The sequence below is a fragment of the Odocoileus virginianus genome, chromosome 23, assembly GCF_023699985.2.
Source record: "Odocoileus virginianus isolate 20LAN1187 ecotype Illinois chromosome 23, Ovbor_1.2, whole genome shotgun sequence".
NCBI classification, from domain to species: Eukaryota; Metazoa; Chordata; class Mammalia; order Artiodactyla; family Cervidae; genus Odocoileus; species Odocoileus virginianus.
The window spans coordinates 17,051,558-17,074,132 of NC_069696.1; the positions used below are offsets into that span (position 1 = coordinate 17,051,558).

Here is a 22,575-nt window from a genome sequence, read left to right on the forward strand (position 1 = left end):
AGCACAAGGTGGAATCAAGATTGCCAGCAGAAATATGAATAACCTCAGATATGCAGATGATCCCACCTTTATGGCAGAAATTGAAGAAGAACAAAAGAGCCTCTCGATGAAAGTGAAAGAGGAAACTGCAAAAGTTGGCTTAAAGCTCAACATTCAGAAAACTAAGATCATGGCACCTGATCCCATCACTTCATGGCAAATAGATGAGGAAAGAGTGGCTGACTTTATTTTTCTGGGCTCCAAAATCACTTCAGATGGTGATTGCAGCAATGAAATTAAAAGACGCTTGCTCCGTGGAAGGAAAGTTATGAACAACCTAGAAAGCATATTTAAAAGCAGAGGCATTACTTTGCCAACAAAGGTCCATCTAGTCTAGGCTATGGTTTTTCCAGTGGTCATGTATGGATGTGAGAGTTGGACTATAAAGAAAACTGAGTGCCAAAGAATTGATGCTTTTGAACTGTGGTGTTGGAGAAGACTCTTGAGAGTCCCTTGGACTGCAAGGAGATCCAACCAGTAGATCCTAAAGGAGATCAGTCCTGGGTGTTCATTGGAAGGACTGATGTTGAAGCTGAAACTCCAATACTTTGGCCACCTGATGCGAAGAGCTGAGTCATTTGAAAAGACCCTGATGCTGGGAAAGATTGAGGGACAGGAGGAAAAGGGGACGACAGAGGATGAGATGGTTGGATGGCATCACCAGCTCGATGGACATGGGTTTGGGTAGACTCTGGGAGTTGGTGATGGACAGGGAGTCCTGGCGTGCTGTGGTTCATGGGGTCGCAAAGAGTCAGACACGACTGAGCAACTGAACTGAACTGAACTGACGATGTATATACATTTTCAGCAGCTTTTGTGACGGTAAATGAAGTCCCCAGTCTTGTCTGTCTCTTTGCAACCCCATGGACTATACAGTCCCTGGAATTCTCCAGGCCAGAATACTGGAGTGGGTAGCTGTTCCCTTCTCTTGGAGATGTTCCCAACCCAGGGATCAAACCCAGGTCTCCCACTTACCAGCAGATTCTTTATCAGCTGAGCCACCAGGGAAACCCTGCTTTTTAAATTTTAATTATTTTAAGCATCAACTCAGCACTAAACATAAACATGTACACACACACACACACACACACACACACACATAAACATGTCTGAAAATTCTACAAATAGGTGATATTCTCTTGTAAACTTTCCTTTCTGTTTTTGTCCCTGATGAATTGTTTTTGTTTTCTCTGACAAAGGACATTAGTGTTCATATAATTCTTACACACCACACACACACCTTTGATATCAAAGTGTGATTTTGATCCATGTAAAGTAAACATAAAAATACTAAGTAGACATAAAAGTATTATTATACACTTAGGGAATAATTATTCAGAATCTTTCTATAAGTTCAGTTGATTTTTTCTTATTCTGCAAAGTAGTGGTTAGTCTACCTTGGATTCCTAATAACAGTCTGCTTCTTTGTTTTAAACCTCTTTTGGACATGTCAGCTACATAATGGCACTTGCCATCTACCTCTATAAGGATTAAATCATCTATTGTTGCAGCTGCTGATTTTTGAGACTCCCAAAGGAGTTCAGGGTAGAGAGCAGAAATAATGCACTCTAAGCTCAGGGAAAAAACTGGCAGAACAGGTCTTCAGATGGTTAGATACTTTTAGGAGACAACTTTATGAGCTCAGTTTTTGTATCTCCTAAAAAGCACTAAAGTCCTTCATGGTGACGGCAACTCTTCATGACTAGCAGAAACCTTCTGCAAAAACATGTGTTTGATTGCATATACTCCCCCATCACCAAAATCAATTCTATACTGACCTTCTCTGCCTCTTTGGAGCAGTCTCTCAGAGCTATCTGAGGTGCTGAATCCAGGGCTGCTGTCCTCATTTTGCCCTAAGAAAAATTAACTCACAATGTTTACATTGTGAACTTAAGTCGACAGTCATTTTAAAGTTCTGTGCTTCCAACACTTTTAGCCCTTCATTTATCTATTATTTTTATAATTTAACTTCTTTATTTTTCATTTGGGGTTTCTTGGTCTTCATGCTGTGCAGGCTTTGCTCTAGGTGCAGAGAGTGGGCTGCTCCTTGTGGTGGCTTCTCTCGTTGCAGAGCACGGGCTGTAGGCCACACGGGCTTCCGCAGTTGCAGCACATGGGTTCAGTAGTTGTGGCTTCCAGGCTCCAGGGCACAGGCTTAGTGGTTGTGGGCAAGGGCGCAGTTGCTCCAAAACACGTGGGGACTTCCAGAGTCAGAGATGGAACCCGAGTCTCCTGCACTGGCAGGCAGACTCTCCACCACTGAGCAACCATTGAAGCCCCCTTGATTTATTTTTAGCTTAATTTTATACAAATATTTCACCTGCTCTACGTTGGAAAGGATTTGCATGTCTAAATATTCATTTTTTTCCTTACATATGACTATAGTACATATTTTCCAAGATTTATAAAATTAATACATATTACACTATATATTTTGTATTTATATTGCTCAAATATTTTTTCACTAGTAGAAAGTCTTATGATGCCAATGGTGCTTGCTTTTTAAAAGAATCAATTCACCTCTGTGAGTAGATTGTTAGTTTATAGACCATTCTAGGGAAAGTTTCTGATGCTTAGTAGAATCTAAAGGAATTCAGTGAGAAAAACAGAAGTTAAAATGCATCTTTAATGTCTCTTGATTAATTCAATGCTCTTGGAATATAGAAAATTCTGGATAAATCTATGAAGCTAAAGATTTCACTCTTTTTGGGTGGCAGTTCAGATACCACAGCAGTCCTACCACATTTTGTCTCAGTTTGCTATTTCCCAAAATTAGGATAAAGGAGTGGCTTGATGGAAAAACAGTCGAAGTTAACACAACCACCAATTTGGCCAGACATCCCCGCAGTTTAAGGAAAACCCAACCTGTTAATAAGATGGAAGAAACATGAATGATGAAGAAGAAGAGGAAAGACATCACCATTTTCATAGCTCTTTTATGGGCCTCTGTGCTGAGATCCTTTGAGCTGGGGTTGAGCTGCAAATTCCTGATGTGTCTCATCAAGGAGAGAGATAAGAGGAGCAGTGAAGTCAGGGACAGAAGAAAGGGGATTAAGTTGATGAAGTTAAAAACAATCAAATGGTGAAGATAATGAGTTTCACTTACATCTGAGGACCACGTTGAGTTTTTTGCATATATTTTGTAGCCACTAGTCCAGACACTATTAAACATATCTATTAATTCAAAGTTCAAAAACAGTAAGGACAAAGATCCCAAGAGAAGCACCAGTACCACACTACGAATTCGCCACTGCAGCCAAGTGAAGCAGCGGTGGGAGAAGCTGGCTACTTTAAAGAAGTAGAAAACACTTAGACAGGTGGCAAACCAGGTAGCTAGGTGATTAGACAATGTCCAAAAAATGCTAACAACTTTTGTTAGTTTATCAATGGCGTATAGGTGTGGCCATAGGACCAATAAAAATGAATCACATAGTATTACCCAAAGTTGACTGATTCTGGAGATAGCCAGGCCTGTGAGGATGCAGTCAGCTGATGAGAGCTTTTGTCTCTTCACCAGGTTGATGCAGTTAACTAGTACAATGAACCCATTCCCCAACATTCCAATCAGGAATCCTCCTATTGTTGCTACCAGAAAAGCATTTTCAATTCCAGATGGCATTTCTGTAGAAAGAATCCAGAAAGCTGATACTATTTATCAATGATTTCTTTTTGTTGTTGTTGCTGTCCAAGTGTTGTAGAATGATACCCAGTTTGCTCCTTTTCAAAAATGCTTAATGAAACTCAGATACCATCTCACATATCTTCATAAAGACCTTTCTCTTTTATTCCAGCAATAGTTCTGAAATTTATGCAAGGAGATCCACTCCTATAACTCTAAATGGAAAACTTGAACATTGCTTTCAATCAGCTACTGATTTCCAGATTAAGCCTTGAATGTGCCCAGTCATCATTGGTGCTGGCAGCAATTTTCCACTTGTGGAGACATCTGGAAAAGGAAAGTCAGGTATGCAAACATGCAAATGTGAGACAGATTTCTTTACACTCATTTGTATTTCCTTTCTCAACAGAAACTCAATGCCATTTGGATTCAAGTTTCTTAATTTTCATAGTATTCTCAGAAAATAACCTCTGAAATAGAAGCATTATTCATTGATTTCATTTAATGAAATTCATAACATTTCAGATACCGTTACAGATGAAAGAAACCTAATAAAGAGAAGTAAGGACCTCACAGAGTCATGGAAAAAGTAATTTTAAATAAATTATTGCTGTTGAATATGACAAAAGTTTGACCAAAATGCAGCTACAACACCAAGGATGGTGCTACAAAATCTATAGTCGATAGTTAATTCTCATTTCCTAAGGACAAAGACAACTGGCTTAGGGCTTGAAGCTTTTTAAGATTTCTTGAGGAAATAGATTAAAAGGGAAGTGATCTTCCAGAATAGTGTGAAAAGGTACCAAAATCATACCTCTATCTGAGCTCCTACTGTGAATTTTTGAACTTTGTTTCCAGTGAGCTAGGGCCTATTTGATTCTGAATTAGCAATTATCAACTGAGAGGTAAAAATACTAAGAAAAAATTTTTTTAAAAAGCAGGAGATGGATAAATAGGAAGGAGGGTATCCTTTTCATTAATTCTGCTTTTGATAAAATTCTTCATCATAATAAATTGATTTACAGTAAAATGTATTTTCACTTCAACAAACAGGTAACTAATACAATGGTTTTTGAATGTGACTGTAAACTGCAGTCACCTAAGGAATCATACATATATATATATATATGCCTATGACTATGGACATATATATACTATGGACATATATCATATATACATATATGCCTATGTACTGCAAGAATATCAGTCAATCCTAAAGGAAATCAACCCTGAGTATTCAATGGAAGGACTGATGCTGAAGCTGAAGCTCCAATACTTTGGCCACCTGATGTGAAGAGCAACTCATTGGAAAGACCCTAATCTGTTCCAGACTGAAGACAGAAGAAGGTGGTAGAGGATGAGATAATTAGATAGCATCACCAACTCAATGGACATGAATTTAAGCAAACTCCGGGAATTAAGGAGGACAGAGGAGCCTGGATTGCTGCAGTCCTTGGGGTGGCAAATAGTCAGACACACAAATGCTCAGACTGAGCAACTGAGCACCATCACCAGTGTCATTCAGTTCAGTTCATTTCAGTCGCTCAGTCATGTCTGACTCTTTGCGAGTCTGCAACATGGACTGCAACACACCAGGATTCCCTGTCCATCACCAACTCCTGGAGCTTACTCAAACTCATGTCCATTATGTCAGTGATGCCATCCAACCATCTCTTCCTCTGTTGTCCCCTTCACCTCTTGCCTTCAATCTTTCCCAGCATCAGGGTCTTTTCCAATGAGTCAGTTCTTCCCATCAGGGCGCCAAAGGATCAGAGTTTCAGCTTCAGCATCAGTCCTTCCAAAGAATATTCAGGACTGATTTCCTTTAGGATGAACTGGTGGATGTCCTTGATGTCCAAAGGACTCTCAAGAGTCTTCTCCAACACCACTGTTCAAAAGCATTAATTTTTCAGCGCTCAGCTTTCTTTATACTCCCAACTCACACATCCATCTATGAATACTGCAAATACCATAGCTTTGACTAGATGGACCTTTCTTGGTAAAGGAATGTCTCTGCTTTTTAATATGCTGCCTAGGTTGGTTATAGCTTTTCTTCCAAGAAGTAAGCATCTTTCAATTTCATGGCTGCAGTCACCATCTGCAGTGATTTTGGAGCCCAAATAATAAAGTCTATCATGGTTTCCATTTTCCCCCATCTATTTGCCATGAAGTGATGGGACCAGTTGCCACCATCTTAGTTTTCTGAATGTTGAACTTTAAGCAAACTTTTCCACTTTCCTTTATCACTTTCATCAAGAGTCTCTTTAGTTTTTCTTCACTTTCTGCCATAAGGGTGGTGTCATCTGCATATCTGAGGTAATTCACATTTCTCCCAGAAATCTTGATTCCAGCTTGTGCTTCATCCAGCCCAGCATTTCTCATGAGGTACTCTGAATATAAGTTAAATAACCAGGGTAACAGCATGCAGATTTGATGTACTCCTTTGCCAATTTGGAACCAGTCTGTTGTTCCATGTTTGGTTCTAACTCTTGCTTCTTGACCTGCATACAGATTTCTCAGGAGGCAGGTCAGGTAGTCTGGTATTCCCATCTCTTTCAGAATTTTCCACAATTTGTTGTGATCCACACAGTCAAAGGCTTTGGCATAGTCAGTAAAGCAGAAGTAGATGTTTTTCTGAAAATCTCTTGCTTTTTTGATGATCCAACAGATGTTGGCAATTTGATCTCTGGTTCCTCTGCCTTTTCTAAATCCAGCTTGAACATCTGGAAGTTCATAGTTCACGTACTCCTGAAGCCTGGCTTGGAGAATTTTGAGCATTACTTTGCTAGCATGTGAGACGAATTCAACAGTGAGGTAGTTTGAACATTCTTTGGCATTGCCTTTCTTCTGAATTGGAATGAACACTGACCTTTTCCAGTCCTGTGGCCACTGCTGAGTTTTCCAAATTTGCTGGCATATTGAGTGCAGCACTTTCACAGCATCATCTTTCAGGATTTGAAATAGCTCAACTGGAATTTCATCACATCCACTAGCTTTGTTCATAGTGATGCTTCCTAAGGTCCACTTGATTGATTATGCTCTTTGCAGCCAAAGATGGAGAAGCTCTATACAGTCAGCAAAACAAGGCCAGGAGCTGACTGTGGCTCAGATCATGAACTCCTTATTGCCAAATTCAGACTTAAATTGAAAAAATTAGGGAAAACCACTAGACCATTCAGGTATGACTTAAATCAAATCCCTTATGATTATACAGTGAAAGTGACAAATAGATTCAAGGGATTAGATCTGCTAGAGAGAGTGCCTGAAGAACTATGGCCAGAGGTCAGTGACATTGTATAAGAGGCAGTGATCAAGACCATCCCCAAGAAAAAGAAACACAAAAAGGCAAAATGGTTGTTTGAGGAGGGCTTCCAAATAGGTGTGATAAGAAGAGAAGTGAAAGGTAAAGCAGAAAATGAAAGATATACCTATTTGAATGCAGAGTTCCAAGGGAATAGCAAGGAGAGATAAGAAAGCCTTCTTCAGTGATCAGTGCAAAGAAATAGAGGAAAACAATAGAATGGGAAAGACTAGAGATCTCTTCAAGGAAATTAGAGATACCAAGGGAACATTTCATGCAAAGATGGGCTCAATAAAGGGCAGAAATGCTATGGACCTAACAGAAGCAGAAGATATTAAGAAGGAGTGACAAGAATACACAGAAGAACTATACAAAAAAGATCTCAACCCAGATAATCATGATGGTGTGATCACTGACCTAGAGCCAGACATGGTAAAATGCAAAGTGGTCCTTAGGAAGAATCACTATGAACAAAGCTAGTGGAGTAGATGGAATTCCATTTGAGCTATTTCAAATCCTGAAAGAAGATGCTGTTAAATGCTACACTCAATATGCCAGCAAATTTGGAAAACTCAGCAGTGGCCACAGGACTGGTAAAGGTCAGTGTTCATTCCAATTCAGAAGAAAGGCAATGCCAAAGAATGTTCAAACTATGATACAATTTCACTCACCTAACACACTAGCAGTGTAATTCTCAAAGTTCTCCAAGCCAGGCTTCAACAGTACATGAACCGTGAACTTCCAAATTTTCAAGCTGGATTTAGAAAAGGCAGAGAAACCAGAGATCAAATTGCCAACATCTGTTGGATCATCAAAAAAGCAGGAGAGTTACAGAAAAAGCATCTGCTTCTGCTCTATTGACTATGCCAAAGCCTATGACTGTGTGGATCACAACAAATTGTGGAAGAAAGGTATACTGGACACCTTAGCTGCTTCCTGAAAAATCTGTATGCCGGTCAAGAAGCAACACTTAGAACCAGACATGGAACAGTAGACTGGTTCCAAATTGGGAAAAGAGTAGGTAAAGGCTGTATATTGTCACCCTGCTTATTTAACTTCTATGCTGAGTACATCAATCAAAATGCAGGGCTGGATGAAGCACAAGCTGGAATCAAGATTGCTGGGAGAAATATCAATAACCTCAGATATGCAGATGGTACCACCCTTATGGCAGAAAGTGAAGAGGAACTAAAGAGCCTCTTGATAAAAGTGAAATAGAAGAGTGAAAACTTGGCTTAAAAGTCAGCATTCAATAAACAGATTATGACATCTGGTCCTATCACTTCATGGCAAATAGATGGGGAAACAATGGAAGCAGTGAGAGACTTTATTTTGGGGGGCTCCTAAATCACTGTAAATGGTGACTGCAGCAATGAAATTAAAAGACACTTGCTCCTTGAAAGAATAGCTATGACCAATATAGACAGCATATTTAAAGGCAGAGATATTTCTTTGCCGACAATGGTTTGTCTAGTCAAAGCTATGGTTTTTGCAGTAGTCATGTGTGAATGTGAGAGTTGGAGTATAAAGAAAGCTGAGCAATGAAAAATTGATGCTTTTGAACTGTGTTGCCAGAGAAGACTCTTGAGAGTCCCTTGGACAGCAAGGAGATCAAACCAGTCAATCCTAAAGGAAATCAGTCCTGAATATTCATTAGAAGGACTGATGCTGAAGCTGAAGCTCCAATACTCTGGCCACCTGATGACTGTCAGGTCACCTCTGACTGACTCATTGGAAAAGACCCTGTTGCTGGAAAAGTTTGAAGACAGGAGGTGAAGGGATGATAGAGGATGAGATGGTTGGATGGCATCACCGACTCAATGGACATGAGTTTGAGTAAGCTCCGGAAGTTGGGGATGGATAGAGAACTCTGGTGTGCTTCAGTCCATGGGGTTGCAAAGAGCCGGACATGATTGAGTGATTGAACTGAACTGACTGGCCTTAAGATGTATATTTTCAGCTGCTTTTGTGAAGGTAAACGAAGTGAAAGTCCCCCAGTCCTGTCTGACTCTTTGCAACCCTGTAGACTATACAGTCCCTGGAATTCTCCAGGCCAGAATACTGGAGTGGGTAGCCCTTCCCTTCTTAGGGGATCTTCCCAACCCAGGGATCAAACCCAGGTCCCCTACATTGTCAGCAGATTCTTTGCCAGCTGAGCCACCAGGGAAGCCCTGCTTTTTTTTATTTTAATTATTATAAGCATCAAGTCAGCACTAAACATAAACATGTCCACATACACACACACACACACACACACACACACACACACACATAAACATGTCTGAAAATTCTACAAATAGGTAATATTATCTTGTAAACTTTCTTTTTTGTTTTTGTCCTTGGTGAATTTTTTTTTCTCTCTGACAAAGGACATGAGTGTTCATACAATTCTTACACACACACACACACACACACACACACACACACATTTGTTATCAAAGTTTGATTTTGATCAATATAAAGGAGACAGAAAAATATTAAGTAGACATAAAAGTATCATTATACACTTAGGGAATAATTATTCAGAATCTTTTTACAAGTTCAGTTAATTTTTTCTTATTCTGCAAAGTCGTGGCTAGTCAACTTGGATTCCTAATAACAGTCTGCTTCTTTGTTTTAAAGCTCTTTTGTCTATGTCAACTACAAAAGTCACTTGCTATCTACCTCTATAAGGATTAAGTCATCTACTGTTGCAGCTGCTGATTTTTTCAGCACTCCCTTTAGGAGTTCAGGGTAGAGTGCAGAAATAAGGCCCTCTGAGCTCAGGGGAAAACTGGCAGAACAGGTCTTCAGAGTGTTAGGTATTTCCAAGAAACAACTTTATGAGCTCAGTTCTTATATCTCTTCATATAAAAAAAAAAAGCACTACAGTCCTTCATGGTGATGACTGCTCTTTGCAACTAGCAGAAAACTTCTGCAAAAATATGTGCTTGATTGCATATATTTCCCCTTCACCAAAATCACTTCTATACTGACCTTCTCTCCTGCCTCTATGGAGCGGTCTCAGAGCTATCTGAGGTGCTGAATCCAGGGCTACTGTCCTCATTTTGTCCTAAGAAAAATTAGGTCCTGTGCTTCCAACATTTTTAGTCCTTGCTTTATCTATTTTTTATAATTTAGCTTCTTTATTTTTCATTTTGGACTTTCCTGGTCTTCATTGCTGTGCAGGCTTTGCTCTAGTTGTGGAGAGTGGCCTTCTCATTGTGGTGGCTTCTCTTGTTGCCGACCAGGGGCTGTAGGGCACACAGGCTTCAGCAGTTATAGCACATGGGTTCAGTAGTTGTGGCTTCTAGGCTCCAGGGCACAGACTCAATAGTTGTGTGCAAGGGCCCAGGTGCTCTGTGACATGTGGGACCTTCCCATGTCAGAGATGGAACCCAAGTCTCCTGCACTGGCAGACAGACTCTCCACCACTGAGCCACCAGGGAAACTCCCTTGATTTATTTTTAGCTTAATTTTATACAAATATTTCACCTGCTCTACCTTGGAGAAGATTTGCATGTCTAAATACTCATGTTTTTTTTCTTACATATGACTATAATACATATTTTCCAACATATATAAGATTAATACATATTGCACTATATATTTTATATTTATATTGCTCAAATTTTTTTCACTAATAGCAAGTCTTATGATGCCAGTGATGCTTGCTTTTTTAAAATATCAGTTCACCTCTGTGAGTAGATTGTCAGTTTATAGGCCATTCTAGGGAAAGTTTCTGATGCTCAGTAGAATCTAAAGGAATCCAGTGAGAAAAACAGAAGTTAAAATTTATCTTCAATGTCTCTTGATTAATTCAATGCTCTTGGAATATAGAAAATTCTGGATAAATCTATGAAGCTAAAGATTTCACTCTTTTCGGGTGGCAGTTCAGATACCACAGCAGTCCTACCACATTTTGTCTCAGTTTGCTATTTCCCAAAATTAGGATAAAGGGGTGGCTTGAAGGAAAAACAGTCGAAGTTAACACAACCACCAATTTGGCGAGACATCCCCGCAGTTTAAGGAAAACCCAACCTGTTAATAAGATGGAAGAAACATGAATGATGAAGAAGAAGAGGAAAGACATCACCATTTTCATGGCTCTTTTATGGGCCTCTGTGCTGAGATCCTTTGAGCTGGGGTTGAGCTGCAAATTCCTGATGTGTCTCATCAAGGAGAGAGATAAGAGGAGCAGTGAAGTCAGGGACAGAAGAAAGGGGATTAAGTTGATGAAGTTAAAAACAATCAAATGGTGAAGATAATGAGTTTCACTTAGATCTGAGGACCACGTTGAGTTTCTTGTATATATTTTGTAGCTGTTAGTTGAGATATGATTAAACGTATATGTTGATTCAGAGTTCACAAACAGTAAGGACAAAGACCCCAAGAGAAGCACCAGTACCACACTACGAATTCGCCACCGTAGCCAAGTGAAGCAGGGGTGGGAGAAGTTGGCTACTTTAAAGAAGTAGAAAACACTTAGACAGGTGGCAAACCAAGTAGCTAGGTGATTGGACAGTATCCAAAAAATATTAACAACTTTTGTTAGTTTATCAATGGCATATAGGTGTGGCCATAGGACCAATAAAAATGAGTCACATAGTATTACCCAAAGTTGACTGATTCTGGAGATAGCCAGGCCTGTGAGGATGCAGTCAGCTGATGAGAGCTTTCGTCTCTTCACCAGGTCGATGCAGTTGACTACTATAATGAACCCATTCCCCAACATTCCAATCAGGAATCCTCCTATTGTTGCTACCAGAAAAGCATTTTCAATTCCAGATGGCATTTCTGTAGAAAGAATTCAGAAAGCTAATACTATTTTTCACTGATTTTTTCTAGATATTGTTGCTATCCAAGGGTTGTAGAATGATACCCAGTTTGATCCTTTTCAAAAATACTTAGTGAAACTCAGATACCATCTCACATATCTTCACAAAGACCTTTCTCTTTTATTCTAACCATTGTTCTGAAATTTATGCAAGGAGATCCACTCCCATTACTCTCAATGGAAAATTTGAATATTGCTTCCATCGGCTACTGATTTCCAAATTAAGCAGTGAATGTTCACACTCATCATTGGAGCTGGCAGCAATTTTCCACTTGTGGAGACATCTGGAAAAGGAAAATCAGGTATGCAAACAGGCAAATGTAAGACAGATTTCTTTACACTCATTTGTACTTCTTTTCTCACCAGAAACCCAATGCCATTTGGATTCACGTTTCTCAATTTTAATGGTATTCTCAGAAAATAACCTCCAAAATAGAAGCATTTCTCATCGATTTCATTTAATAAAACCCATAACATTTCAAATACTGTTACAGATGAACGAAACATAATGAAGAGAAGCAGTATATACGATCTCACAGAGTCATGGAAGAAATAACTTTAAATAAACTATTACTGTTGTATATGACAAAAATTCGAGCAAAATGCAGTTGCAACACCAAGGATGGTGTTACAAAATCTATAGTCGATAGTTAATTCTCATTTCCTAAGGACAAAGACAACTGGCTTAGGGTTTGAAGTTTTTTAAGATTTCTTAAAGAGATAGATTAAAAGGGAAGTGATCTTCCAGATAATGTGCAAAGGTACCAAAATCATACCTCTATCTGAGCTCCTACTGTGAATTTTTGAACTTTGTTTCCAATGAGCTACTGCCTATTTGATTCTGAATTAGCTATCATCAATTGAGAGGAAAAAATACTAAGAAAAAAGCCAAAGAAAAGCAGGTGATGGATGATTAGGAGTAAGTCCTCCTTTTCATTAATTATGCTTTTGATAAAATTCTTCATCTCTTAAAAAATTGATTTATAAGTTAAATGTATTTTCACTTCAACAGACAACTAACTCTAATGCAATGGTTTACAACCCTGACTGTAAACTGGAGCCTCCCACCCACCGCCCACCCCCATCTCATCCCTCTAGTTCATCACAGAACCCCGAGCCCATTGAGCCAACTGTGACTGTGGTTGACAAGCAACCTATTTCGTGTCCATCTCAGCCTCTCTGTGTGATGCTAAGGCACTCACCTGGGCTGAAACTACCTGTGGAAGTCCTCACAGACATTTCCCCAGCAGCCAGTGTTGTATCTGAACTGGCTGTTTTGGTTATTATTATGAGTGCAAGACCCACTTCAGTAGCAACCATCAGGAAAAAAGCAAAGTTTATTACTCACAGATCCAGAGGGTACATGATACACCCAGGGCCATATACTGAAGTCATGAGGAGAGACGGAGAAAGCACCTGGGACTCTGCCTTTTAAGGATTGAGGGTAGGGTGCCTAGGGTTTCATAAGTTCACTCTTTAATAGTGAAATTAAAATATGAGAGGGGGTATTAGGGCCCTTGAGGGGAGAAATGGAGTCACTTGAGTGAACAGTCAGTTATCTAGTTTACCTGGCATTTTCTAAAGGGGAAACTTCCTGGGTTGGGGGCAACCTGGCATCTCATCTAGGTGTTTGTTAGTAGCTGTAGACAGCTGGCAGTGTGTCCTGTCGAGATGGAGGCCTTTAGGAACTCTTTGGGGGTCCAACAGTTTCATTGCCGAGGGGGTGGTTTCAGTCCCTGGTTAGAGAACTAGGATCCCACAAACCACATAGCCCAGCCAATGAAAATAAAAGACAGAGGTCCTAGAGATGGATGCTTCAGCAACCAAAAGCTTATTGTCAGGCACTTATATTATATGACCTTAGCCACCTTGGCAGTCACCTACACTCCACGAGGAAAGGAAATATTTTCTGTCATCCACTGATCTCTTTCCAATTCCTAGAATAAGGCAATAGAAGGCCCTCAATAACTATTTGTCAAGTGAATGAGTGCTAACTCGGTTGGTAATCTATTGAGAACACAGAAAAAGAGAAAATGAGTTAAGACTTGATGGTGAAATTAGTATTAGAGCAAGAAAAGATGGAAACCCTTTAAAACTAGAGACAGTTTTATAACATATGAACTCATGAGAGATTTCTGTACTCACCTGAAATAACCAACACTGCTCTCTAGTCTTCTGGTTCAAATCAGAAGTCATACCAAATCATCAAGATCATTGTACACATCTGACAACCAAGATGTGAGAGTCTTTGAAAGAGAACTACTTTAAGCCCAGGGAGTTGAAAATGGGTAGAAAACTCTAGATTTTGTGTCAGGGGAGCAGGAAAGCCTAGAGATCACTGATGTTTTCAGAAATGCTCTGACCTGGTATAGAAGGCTACCTGAGAAGTAGACTTCACTGATAGGTGTGGCTTAGCAGTGACAAAAAACAGCAAATCAGCCAATAGATGCTCAGTCATTAAAAAACACTTGAGTTCATAGTTACACACTTTACACTAAAGGAGAAACTCAGTCTAAAGGATATAATAACAAATTTAAAATCACAAGTGCCATACACTATAAGTTAAATTCAAAGTCCAAGTTAACAATCACAGTTTAAAAAAGTCTACATAACTGCAGAACTATCTCAGTTCCTGGGGAACTGTCTTTATATCCTTTATTCTTACAATGATTGATTTATACATGCAAAAAAAAGTGCTATTGTATGTTTAAATGAAAAGCATATCGTTGCAAAAATTTTAGGTAGATAATGATTCATTAAATTTATGTATATGCTATAATAACAATCCAAACAAATCAGTCTAAACTTAGCATAATGACTATAATTGAAGTCAGAAAATTTGTGAACATTGATTTTATAATTGTCAGTAGGAAGAATTACATTTCCTCCAAGAAACAGTGAGAAAACACATTGAGAGAAGTTCACTTTGGCCTAATTCAAACAAAATCCTGAATCCGGAGTGATACTGAATAATACTAATACAGTAACAAGCTACTGCTTATGTGAATGTAAATAAAGGTGACTCAACTGAAGATCTTATTAAACTTTAAACCTTCTATCATTAATATTATCTTTCTTTTGACTTGAATTCTTCCTGTCTCCTCCTTGTGTCTGTTACATCAGAGACCTTTCTATTTGCCTCTTTCTGTTACCTTTCTGTTAATGCAAGTTCCGGTGCCCTAGGCCACACAAACTGGAACAATGGAGTTGAAGGCAAAGAAAGGCTTACTGCAGGGAGACAGTGGCTCCTACCCTAAGAGGTTCTGAATTCCCAGGGTTGCAGCAGAGCATTTTCAAAACCAAGGTGAGGGGAATGTCCCAGCTTGTGCACAGTTCTCTGATTAGCCAATGGTGAGGTAGCCAGGTGATGTCACAGGGGTTAACATTATTAGTCCTCAGCTCTAGGAGGCCTGGGGCTATGTGCTCACCAATCATCAAGTAGATACCACCTTCCATTTGATGGGGGTTTTCACATCAGCAAAACAACTCAGAAAATGTGCATCAAGTACTATTATCTCGGTACTTCATAAAGGATCTAAAGCAGAGGATACAAGGGAAGGCCTGTAGGGAAGGTCCCGTGGGGGTCTGCTCAGTTAAATTTCCCTTCCCTGAGCCCACATTTTGAGATTTCCCAATAGTCTCAGACATGAGGCAGAATTAGAGGAGAATACAGTTTATTAGAGTGGGAGAAGCTGTTAGAACAGTGGGCGAGCTCAAGGGAGAACTAACAGAGTTGGACAGAGTCACAAAGAGGTAGACACACCTGAGCGACTGAACCGAATAGTCTCAGAGAAGCCAGCAACAAATGCTCCCCTAATTGTGATGCTCTCTGATCCTGTTAATAGAAAGATGTCCCATTTATTTGCGAGCAAAGATATAACCTCCTAATTCTTTTTGAATCACAACTTAGAGCTTCCACATATTGACCTTAACAACTTCTTTTCTAGTTGCTAAATGAAAGCTCTAGCCTTTGTGTTTTTCAGGTAAAAGGGATCTTCAATGTTTCATTGGCTTCAGTGATTCTAGGCCAAGAAGCAGTCAACTGGGACCAGGGCCACAGCATGAAGGGACAAGGATTTAATCATTCATACCTGAAGGATATTTGCTCATCTTAATCACTGCTAGGGGGCTTCCGAGGTGGCACAGTGGTAAAGACTCCACCTGCCAGTGCAGAAGAATCAGGAGATGCATGTTCAATCCCTGAGTTGGGAAGATCCCCTAGAGAAGGAAATGGCAACTCACTCCAGTATTCTTGTCTGAGAAATTCCATGAACAGAAGAACCTGGAGGGCTGCAGCCCGTAGGGTTGCAAAGAGTCAGACATAACTGAGCACACGGCACAAGCACACACTCCCTGCTGTCTGCAAACACTTCTGTTTCATGGTACATTTTTGTTTCACTTAGAATTCTTTTCATTTTTGTAACTGAGGGCTATTAGGTTTCTGTTCTCCCCAAAATCCTTAAAGGGCAGATATATCCCCTGGTTCCTCCTCATGACAAAACTAAGACAATCTAACTTACCAACATAAATTTTCCCGCACTGGTACAAAGTAAGAATAGTTGTGCTTTTTTCTTTTTAGTTTTCTGAACTTGCATTTATATTGGTGTTCAAGGAGATTAAAAAAGGCTCCCCTACATATGTTCCTCAAATAAATCAAAAAAATCTTTCAAATCAATTTGTTTTTGTAGTGATTGGTCTTAAGTTTCTTAATAGAACATAGAATACTCTAGACAACATATCCAGTGTCTTATATGACAGAACTGAGAATGACTGTGTGAGAAGCAAGCACCCCTTCAAAGGATATCCCTGGCTCAGAGGACATGGGGTCTAATCAGGATCTTGCTAGGAGAAGCCACCTATTGAGGAGAATAGATAAATGACATGAGACATTAGGAAATCTGCACACCTCTTTCTCAGACATCAGTGAAGTTATGTGTTTCCATCTGATCTGCACATTCAGCAGGGTTCAAGAAAACATGCCCTGATATGCTTGATTTATGTCTTATCAGATAGGCTTCCCAGGTAGTGCTAGTGGTGAAGAATCCACCTGCATGCAGAAGACTTCAGAGATATGGATTGGATCACTGGGTGGGGAAGATCCCCTGGGGAAGAAAATGGCAACCCATTCCAGTATTCTTGCTGCAGAATCCTCATGGACAGAGGAGCCTGGCAGACTACAGTCCATGTGGTTGCAAAGAGTCAAACACGACAAAAATGACTAAGAACAAGCTGACTTCAGCACTAGTCTTAAGGATCAATGATAACACTCTTCCATCCATAAAAAGTTTATTTTTCCCTCTCCTACAAGTTGCCTGAGTGAACAAACTGAAATGAAAATGATTACACCCAGATTCTTAAAATGAACATTTATTTGGTGGATGAGAAAAAGGTGGTTAGTGAGAAATCAGTGTTAATCTCCCTCTTACTCCAACATTTTTTGTCCCAGGGTAGGTTATTATCTGGGGAAGGAAATGGCAATCCACTCTAGTGTTCTTGCCTAGAGAATCCTGTGGGCAGAGGAGCCTGGTGGGCTGCCGTCTATGGGGTCGCACAAAGTCGGACATGATTGAAGCGACTTAGCAGCAGCAGCAGCAGGAGGTTATTATCATTCAGTCTTTCTTCTCCAGATTTCATGGGACGGACCAGCAACATATATGTTGGGAGGGGCTCTTCTTGTATTATAGCTTGTCTGCCACATCACTCACAGAGTCTCTTTACAAGGCTGCGGAGCTTGATCTCAGATGCCATTCAAGCATACAGCTTATAATATCTATACATCAACTGTAATTACTCTAGCCTATGGCCTGGTCTTTTATTAGCCCTTTGGTATACTTCTTTGACAAGAATAGGGCTCTATTCCTTTTAATTCCATCTTGCTAAGGTTGCTGCAGAAGTATGGACTTACTCCTAGTTAGACATTTACCCTGAACTTTCACTTATTAGAAGCAAAGTTTGCTTATTACTTTATATACTTTACCAAAGAGAAATTTAGTAACTAAATTTAGTAACTAAAAAAAAACTAAGGTAAAACTTTAGTGTTACTTTTGGTTATTATCTTGTAAAGAGTGCAAGATTATCTTTAAGTCATTTGTATGAAAGACTATCCAAGACAAAACAAACTCAGCTAAATGTATTCAACTTGATTTGCACATTATTTTTTACCAATCCAAGATAACTACAATGATAATCTTTGTAAAATACTAAGTTAATGTCCAAACCAATATATGTACATTTTATTTTGTAAAATGAAAGTTACTTTTTATAACAGACACTATTTTTTAACTTTTTATTTTGTTAGAGTATAGCCTATTAATATTGTGATAGTTTCAGGCAGACAGCAAAGTGACTCAGCCATACATATACATGTACCCATTCTCCCCCAAACTCTCCACCTATCCAGTCTGCTACATAGCATTGAGTAGGACACTCTATTTCTTATCCTTAAAGCCATCATCAGAATCATTATTGTAACAGATACACAAAAGCACCACAGAGTCTAGATGTGCTAGGCATTTCAGTTCAGTTCAGTTCAGTTCAGTCTCAGTCGTGTCTGACTCTTTGCAACCTCATGGACCGCAGCACGCCAGGCCTCCCTGTCCATCACCAACTCCCGGAGCCTACCCAAACCCATGTCCATTGAGTCAGTGATGCCATCCAACCATCTCATCCTCTGTCGTCCCCTTCTCCTCCTGTCCTCAATCTTTCCCAGCATCAGGGTCTTTTCAAATGAGTCAGCTCTTCACATCAGGTGGCTGAAGTATTGGAGTTTCAGCTTCAACATCAACCCTTCCAAAGAACATTCAGGACTGATCTTCTTTAGGATGGACTGGTTGGATCTCCATGTAGTACAAGGGACTCTCTAGAATCTTCTCCAACACCACAGTTCAAAAGCATCAATTCTTCGGCACTCAGCTTTCTTTATAGTCCAACTCTCAATATCCATACATGACTATTAGAAAAACTGTAGCCTTGACTAGACAGACCTTTGTTGGCAAAGTAATGTCTCTGCTAGCCGTTTAGTTTCCTACATATGGTGTTTGAGGGTGGAAAAAAATATTAATAATTTAACATCATTCCTAGCTTCAGGGAACAGCCCTAAAGCAGTGCCCTTACCTATGGCTTTATTAAGGTTAACTTATAGATCACATATTTATCACCATCTAATTGCAGCTGTTTCTTCACTCTAATACAATCTAAAGATTTTATCAAAGGTAAACCTTAAAAAGGATTATTTCTAATAATTTCCATGATATATACAAGTATAGCATCTGTACAATATTAAAATTCATACCATCATTTTGAAATTTTATAAACTTTCTTATCCTTAACCTTATTTACAATTTGTAGTCACCTTATATAAATTCAGATTTTTTTAGTCAAAACAACACTATGCATACACATGCATGACCAAAATTTACACTAAACATGTAATGTTCTATTAAAAAATTTCTGTGTCTTTAGTACTGACCTGTTTCCCTTTGTTTCTCTAAGAACTCTACTGATCAGATTACAAGAAAATGTATCTACACAGACAAAAATATATTCTCAAACTGTAATTATGATATTTTTGTAAGAGCAGTAGTGATTTTGAATTAAGGATAATTCTTCCATATATGTTTACTTCTATTACATAACATGATAGAAATATTGAATTCTACCACTCTTAAAATACATACTCCATATCCTGGAATTTAGCAAAATTAGTAAGTGCCCTGATACATCATTTATGATTTGGGGTTTCAAATTAAGATTAATATAAGCATGTTTTGAACTTCTACTTAAAGATAATTTATTTAATTTTGTACTATGAATACAATTCTTTTTTCCAAGGGAAATAAAAGTAATTTATTGGATAGATATCAAAAAGACTTCTGATAAAATTTCACCCTCAATCCAGATAGAACCATTAATAGGCTTGGTCTAGGAGAACACTTCTTTAACGTGATAAAAACTATTAAAACCTCAAGATGGAGATGACTGGTAACCTTGCTGTTTTGCAGTAGTGTTCTTATAACACTGATTGATGTAGGCATAAGAGATAAAGAAATATGTAATTGATACAACATTGTAATATAAAAACAAATATTGGAAAGGAAGAGGTCTTTTTCATTTTCTTGCAGATAACGTCTATATTGGCAGCGGCACTATGAATATCACTGTTATTCTGAAACATCTTATTTCTTTGTTATCAATAAGACTCCCAATAACAATGCAAAGCCTTTTTTTTTTTAAGACTTTTGAGCTATGAGGTTATGTTTTTACCACCTATGACTTTAGCTGCTTAGTTAACTTTTCTATCAATATTTTATAGATCTTCTACTTTGTCAAGTTTAGGATTTATCTTAATTTCTTAAGAGTTACAAGCCTCATCTCCCATATACGAGTTGAAAGTACACACATCTTTTTCAGAGATCTAATTTGACTCTCTTTAAAAGAATATTTGAAACTTTTAAATATTGGTAACCAATGACCATGTGTTAATTATCATCAAAAGCAACCCGTTCTAGGGAAAATGTCAGTTATGCTCAAAAATAACTAAAGGAACCCAAGAGAAAAAACAAAACAGTAGAAATGGAAATTAACCCTCAAAATCTCTTCATAAAGTTTTCATCTTTGAAAAGACTCTGAAAAGTGTTTCTATAAATCCAATGGATTTTGTCTTTTCAAGAAGATTTTAAGATGCTTCAGTACCTTTGAGGCTATCTGTCTTAACTGGCTGTTTCCCAGAATCAACATGAACGAGTGGCCCGAAGGAAAGACATATAGTACTAACATAATGAACTTTGTGAACTTATTGTCCAAAAACCTATGAAACATCCAATTTGTCAATTGTGTGAATAGAAAATGAACAATGATAAGGAGGAGGAATGACGTCACCATTTTCATGGCTCTTTTATGGGCCTTTGTGCTGAAGTCCCTGGAACCCACAAAATTGAGCTGCAAATTTCTGGTGTGTTTCACCAATGACTGAAATAAAAAAAACAATGAGAGCAGGGACAGAACAATAGGAACGAAATAGGAGAAACTAAGAAGAATCTCGATTTTAATATAATGAGTTTTACTTTCAGCTAAAGTCAAATTGCCTTCATTTATTAAATTCCAGAAGAGATCACTAAATGTTTCTAGCAATAGAATGTCCAAAATCAGAAAGCCCAAAGAAAATGCAAGCATCACAAGAATGACTCTGTTCATTCTCCACTTCAGCCAGAAAAAAAGAGAGTGGGAGAAATGAGCTATCTTAAGGAGATAGAAAATACTTAGGCAGGTGACAAGCCAAGTAGTCAAATGATTAGATATTCTCCAAAGTAAAGAAATGGGTTTTGCTAGTTTAAAAATGGCAAATACCTGTGGATGTAGTCCCATTATAAGTGATTGCAAAAAATACACCAACAGTTGGCTGATTCTGGAGATAGCCAAGCCAGTGAGGATGAAGTCAAATAAAGATGTCTTTTGGTTCTTAACGCATTCAGAGCAGAGTACCAGTCCAATGAACACATTGCCTAGAATTCCAATTAAGAATTCCATTCCTGACAGTATCAGAAAGAGTGTACTCAACCCAGGGAACATTTCCACTGGATGAAATCCAGATTACTAATACTATGTCTCAATGAAAAATTTAGAATAAAGCTACAGCAGAATATGATTCATTTCTGATCCTTATCTTCAGTGCTTTTATTGCAGTTCCAGTCTGAAGAAGAATTCTTGCTGTTGGATACAGTCTCATACCTAGAGAACCTTTCTGCTTTGATTGTGATGCCAATATCAATCCAGAAAGATCTGCTAAGTTTTACAGTCTTAAGTACTTTCATGGAAATGGTTTTATTTCTTTGAGAGAGCTACTAATTTTCAAGCCAAATAGTTTGTGTGTCCATTAATCATGGGCAGAGACTTAAATTTTCCCCTTGTGGTGGTGATGAAAATGTTAAAGGCAAATATGCATGCAAATATGGAGAGGTTCTTTTTCACTGATTATACTTTCCTCCTCACCAGAAGTTCTATACCATTTGGATCAAAATATCTTAGCTTGATTTAGAAATAAGCTAAGCAATTTAGGTATTATTCAATGATTATACTTTGTGTCAGAGTTTTTTCCAAATGCAGAATAGGTTAATACAAAAAAGAACAAAGAAAGCATTAGGAAATCTATAAAATAGTCAAAACACAGAAAGAAATAACAATATAGAAGTAAAAATAGGGTGTAATGTGAACATGGAAAAGGTAACTACAAACATTGCCAGGAGAGAAAGGGAGGTGATATCTGCTTTGGATTTTTAAGATATTTAGAATTTCATGAGGAAACTGGCAAGTAATTTGAACTGGCTGAACAATTACAAAAAGACACTAAAACCCACACTTTTCTGAAATAAAAGTCTGACTGAAAGTTTACTTTCAGTAACGTGCACAATTAAATAGTAGGCAGAGAATAGGTAGAAAACCGTTTTAGTTTAAATAAGAAAATAGTGAACAAATGTATCTGTTCTATATTCTAGGAACAGTAATTTTGACCAAAGCCATTAATGCATCAGAAGTGAGCTTTACAGACTTTGTATCTTGGTGTGTTTGCAGGTATTCTATTGTTAGTGTTAATTATTCAAGCATTTAAGTGTTGCCAGATAACACCCCCCCAGAATGAATAAAATCATTAAAAATTCAACCTTTTCAATGCTGCTGTCACACTCCTCAGTTAAATTCTACTAATTTTTAAAGTGTATTTTTCAAGAACAATGATGTGTAATGAACTGTTGGTAGGTTATTTTGTACAAAATATATTTTTATTTAGGACAAATATTTAAAATTGTA

The 22,575-nt window shown here is 38.4% G+C and overlaps 3 protein-coding genes across 3 annotated transcripts; all 3 read right to left on the reverse strand.

The window, feature by feature from the left end:
• Nucleotides 1-2,719: 2,719 nt before the first annotated feature.
• Nucleotides 2,720-3,687, reverse strand: LOC110146533 (taste receptor type 2 member 42-like). The gene has a single exon (XM_020907438.2). It carries the CDS (start codon nt 3,656-3,658, stop codon nt 2,720-2,722), a length of 939 nt encoding a protein of 312 aa, XP_020763097.2. The 5' UTR covers nt 3,659-3,687.
• Nucleotides 3,688-10,794: 7,107 nt separating this feature from the next.
• Nucleotides 10,795-11,733, reverse strand: LOC139030674 (taste receptor type 2 member 42-like). The gene has a single exon (XM_070454174.1). The coding sequence runs from the start codon at nt 11,731-11,733 to the stop codon at nt 10,795-10,797; it is 939 nt and encodes a 312-aa protein (XP_070310275.1).
• Nucleotides 11,734-20,412: 8,679 nt separating this feature from the next.
• LOC110146534 (taste receptor type 2 member 42-like) lies at nt 20,413-21,342 on the reverse strand. The gene has a single exon (XM_020907439.2). It carries the CDS (start codon nt 21,340-21,342, stop codon nt 20,413-20,415), a length of 930 nt encoding a protein of 309 aa, XP_020763098.2.
• Nucleotides 21,343-22,575: the final 1,233 nt, after the last annotated feature.

Bases quoted from the DNA above. Each gene is read 5' to 3' on its own strand.
- LOC110146534 (XM_020907439.2), bottom strand. From the start codon at position 21,342: ATGTTCCCTGGGTTGAGTACACTCTTTCTGATACTGTCAGGAATGGAA.
- LOC110146533 (XM_020907438.2), bottom strand. From the start codon at position 3,658: ATGCCATCTGGAATTGAAAATGCTTTTCTGGTAGCAACAATAGGAGGA.
- LOC139030674 (XM_070454174.1), bottom strand. From the start codon at position 11,733: ATGCCATCTGGAATTGAAAATGCTTTTCTGGTAGCAACAATAGGAGGA.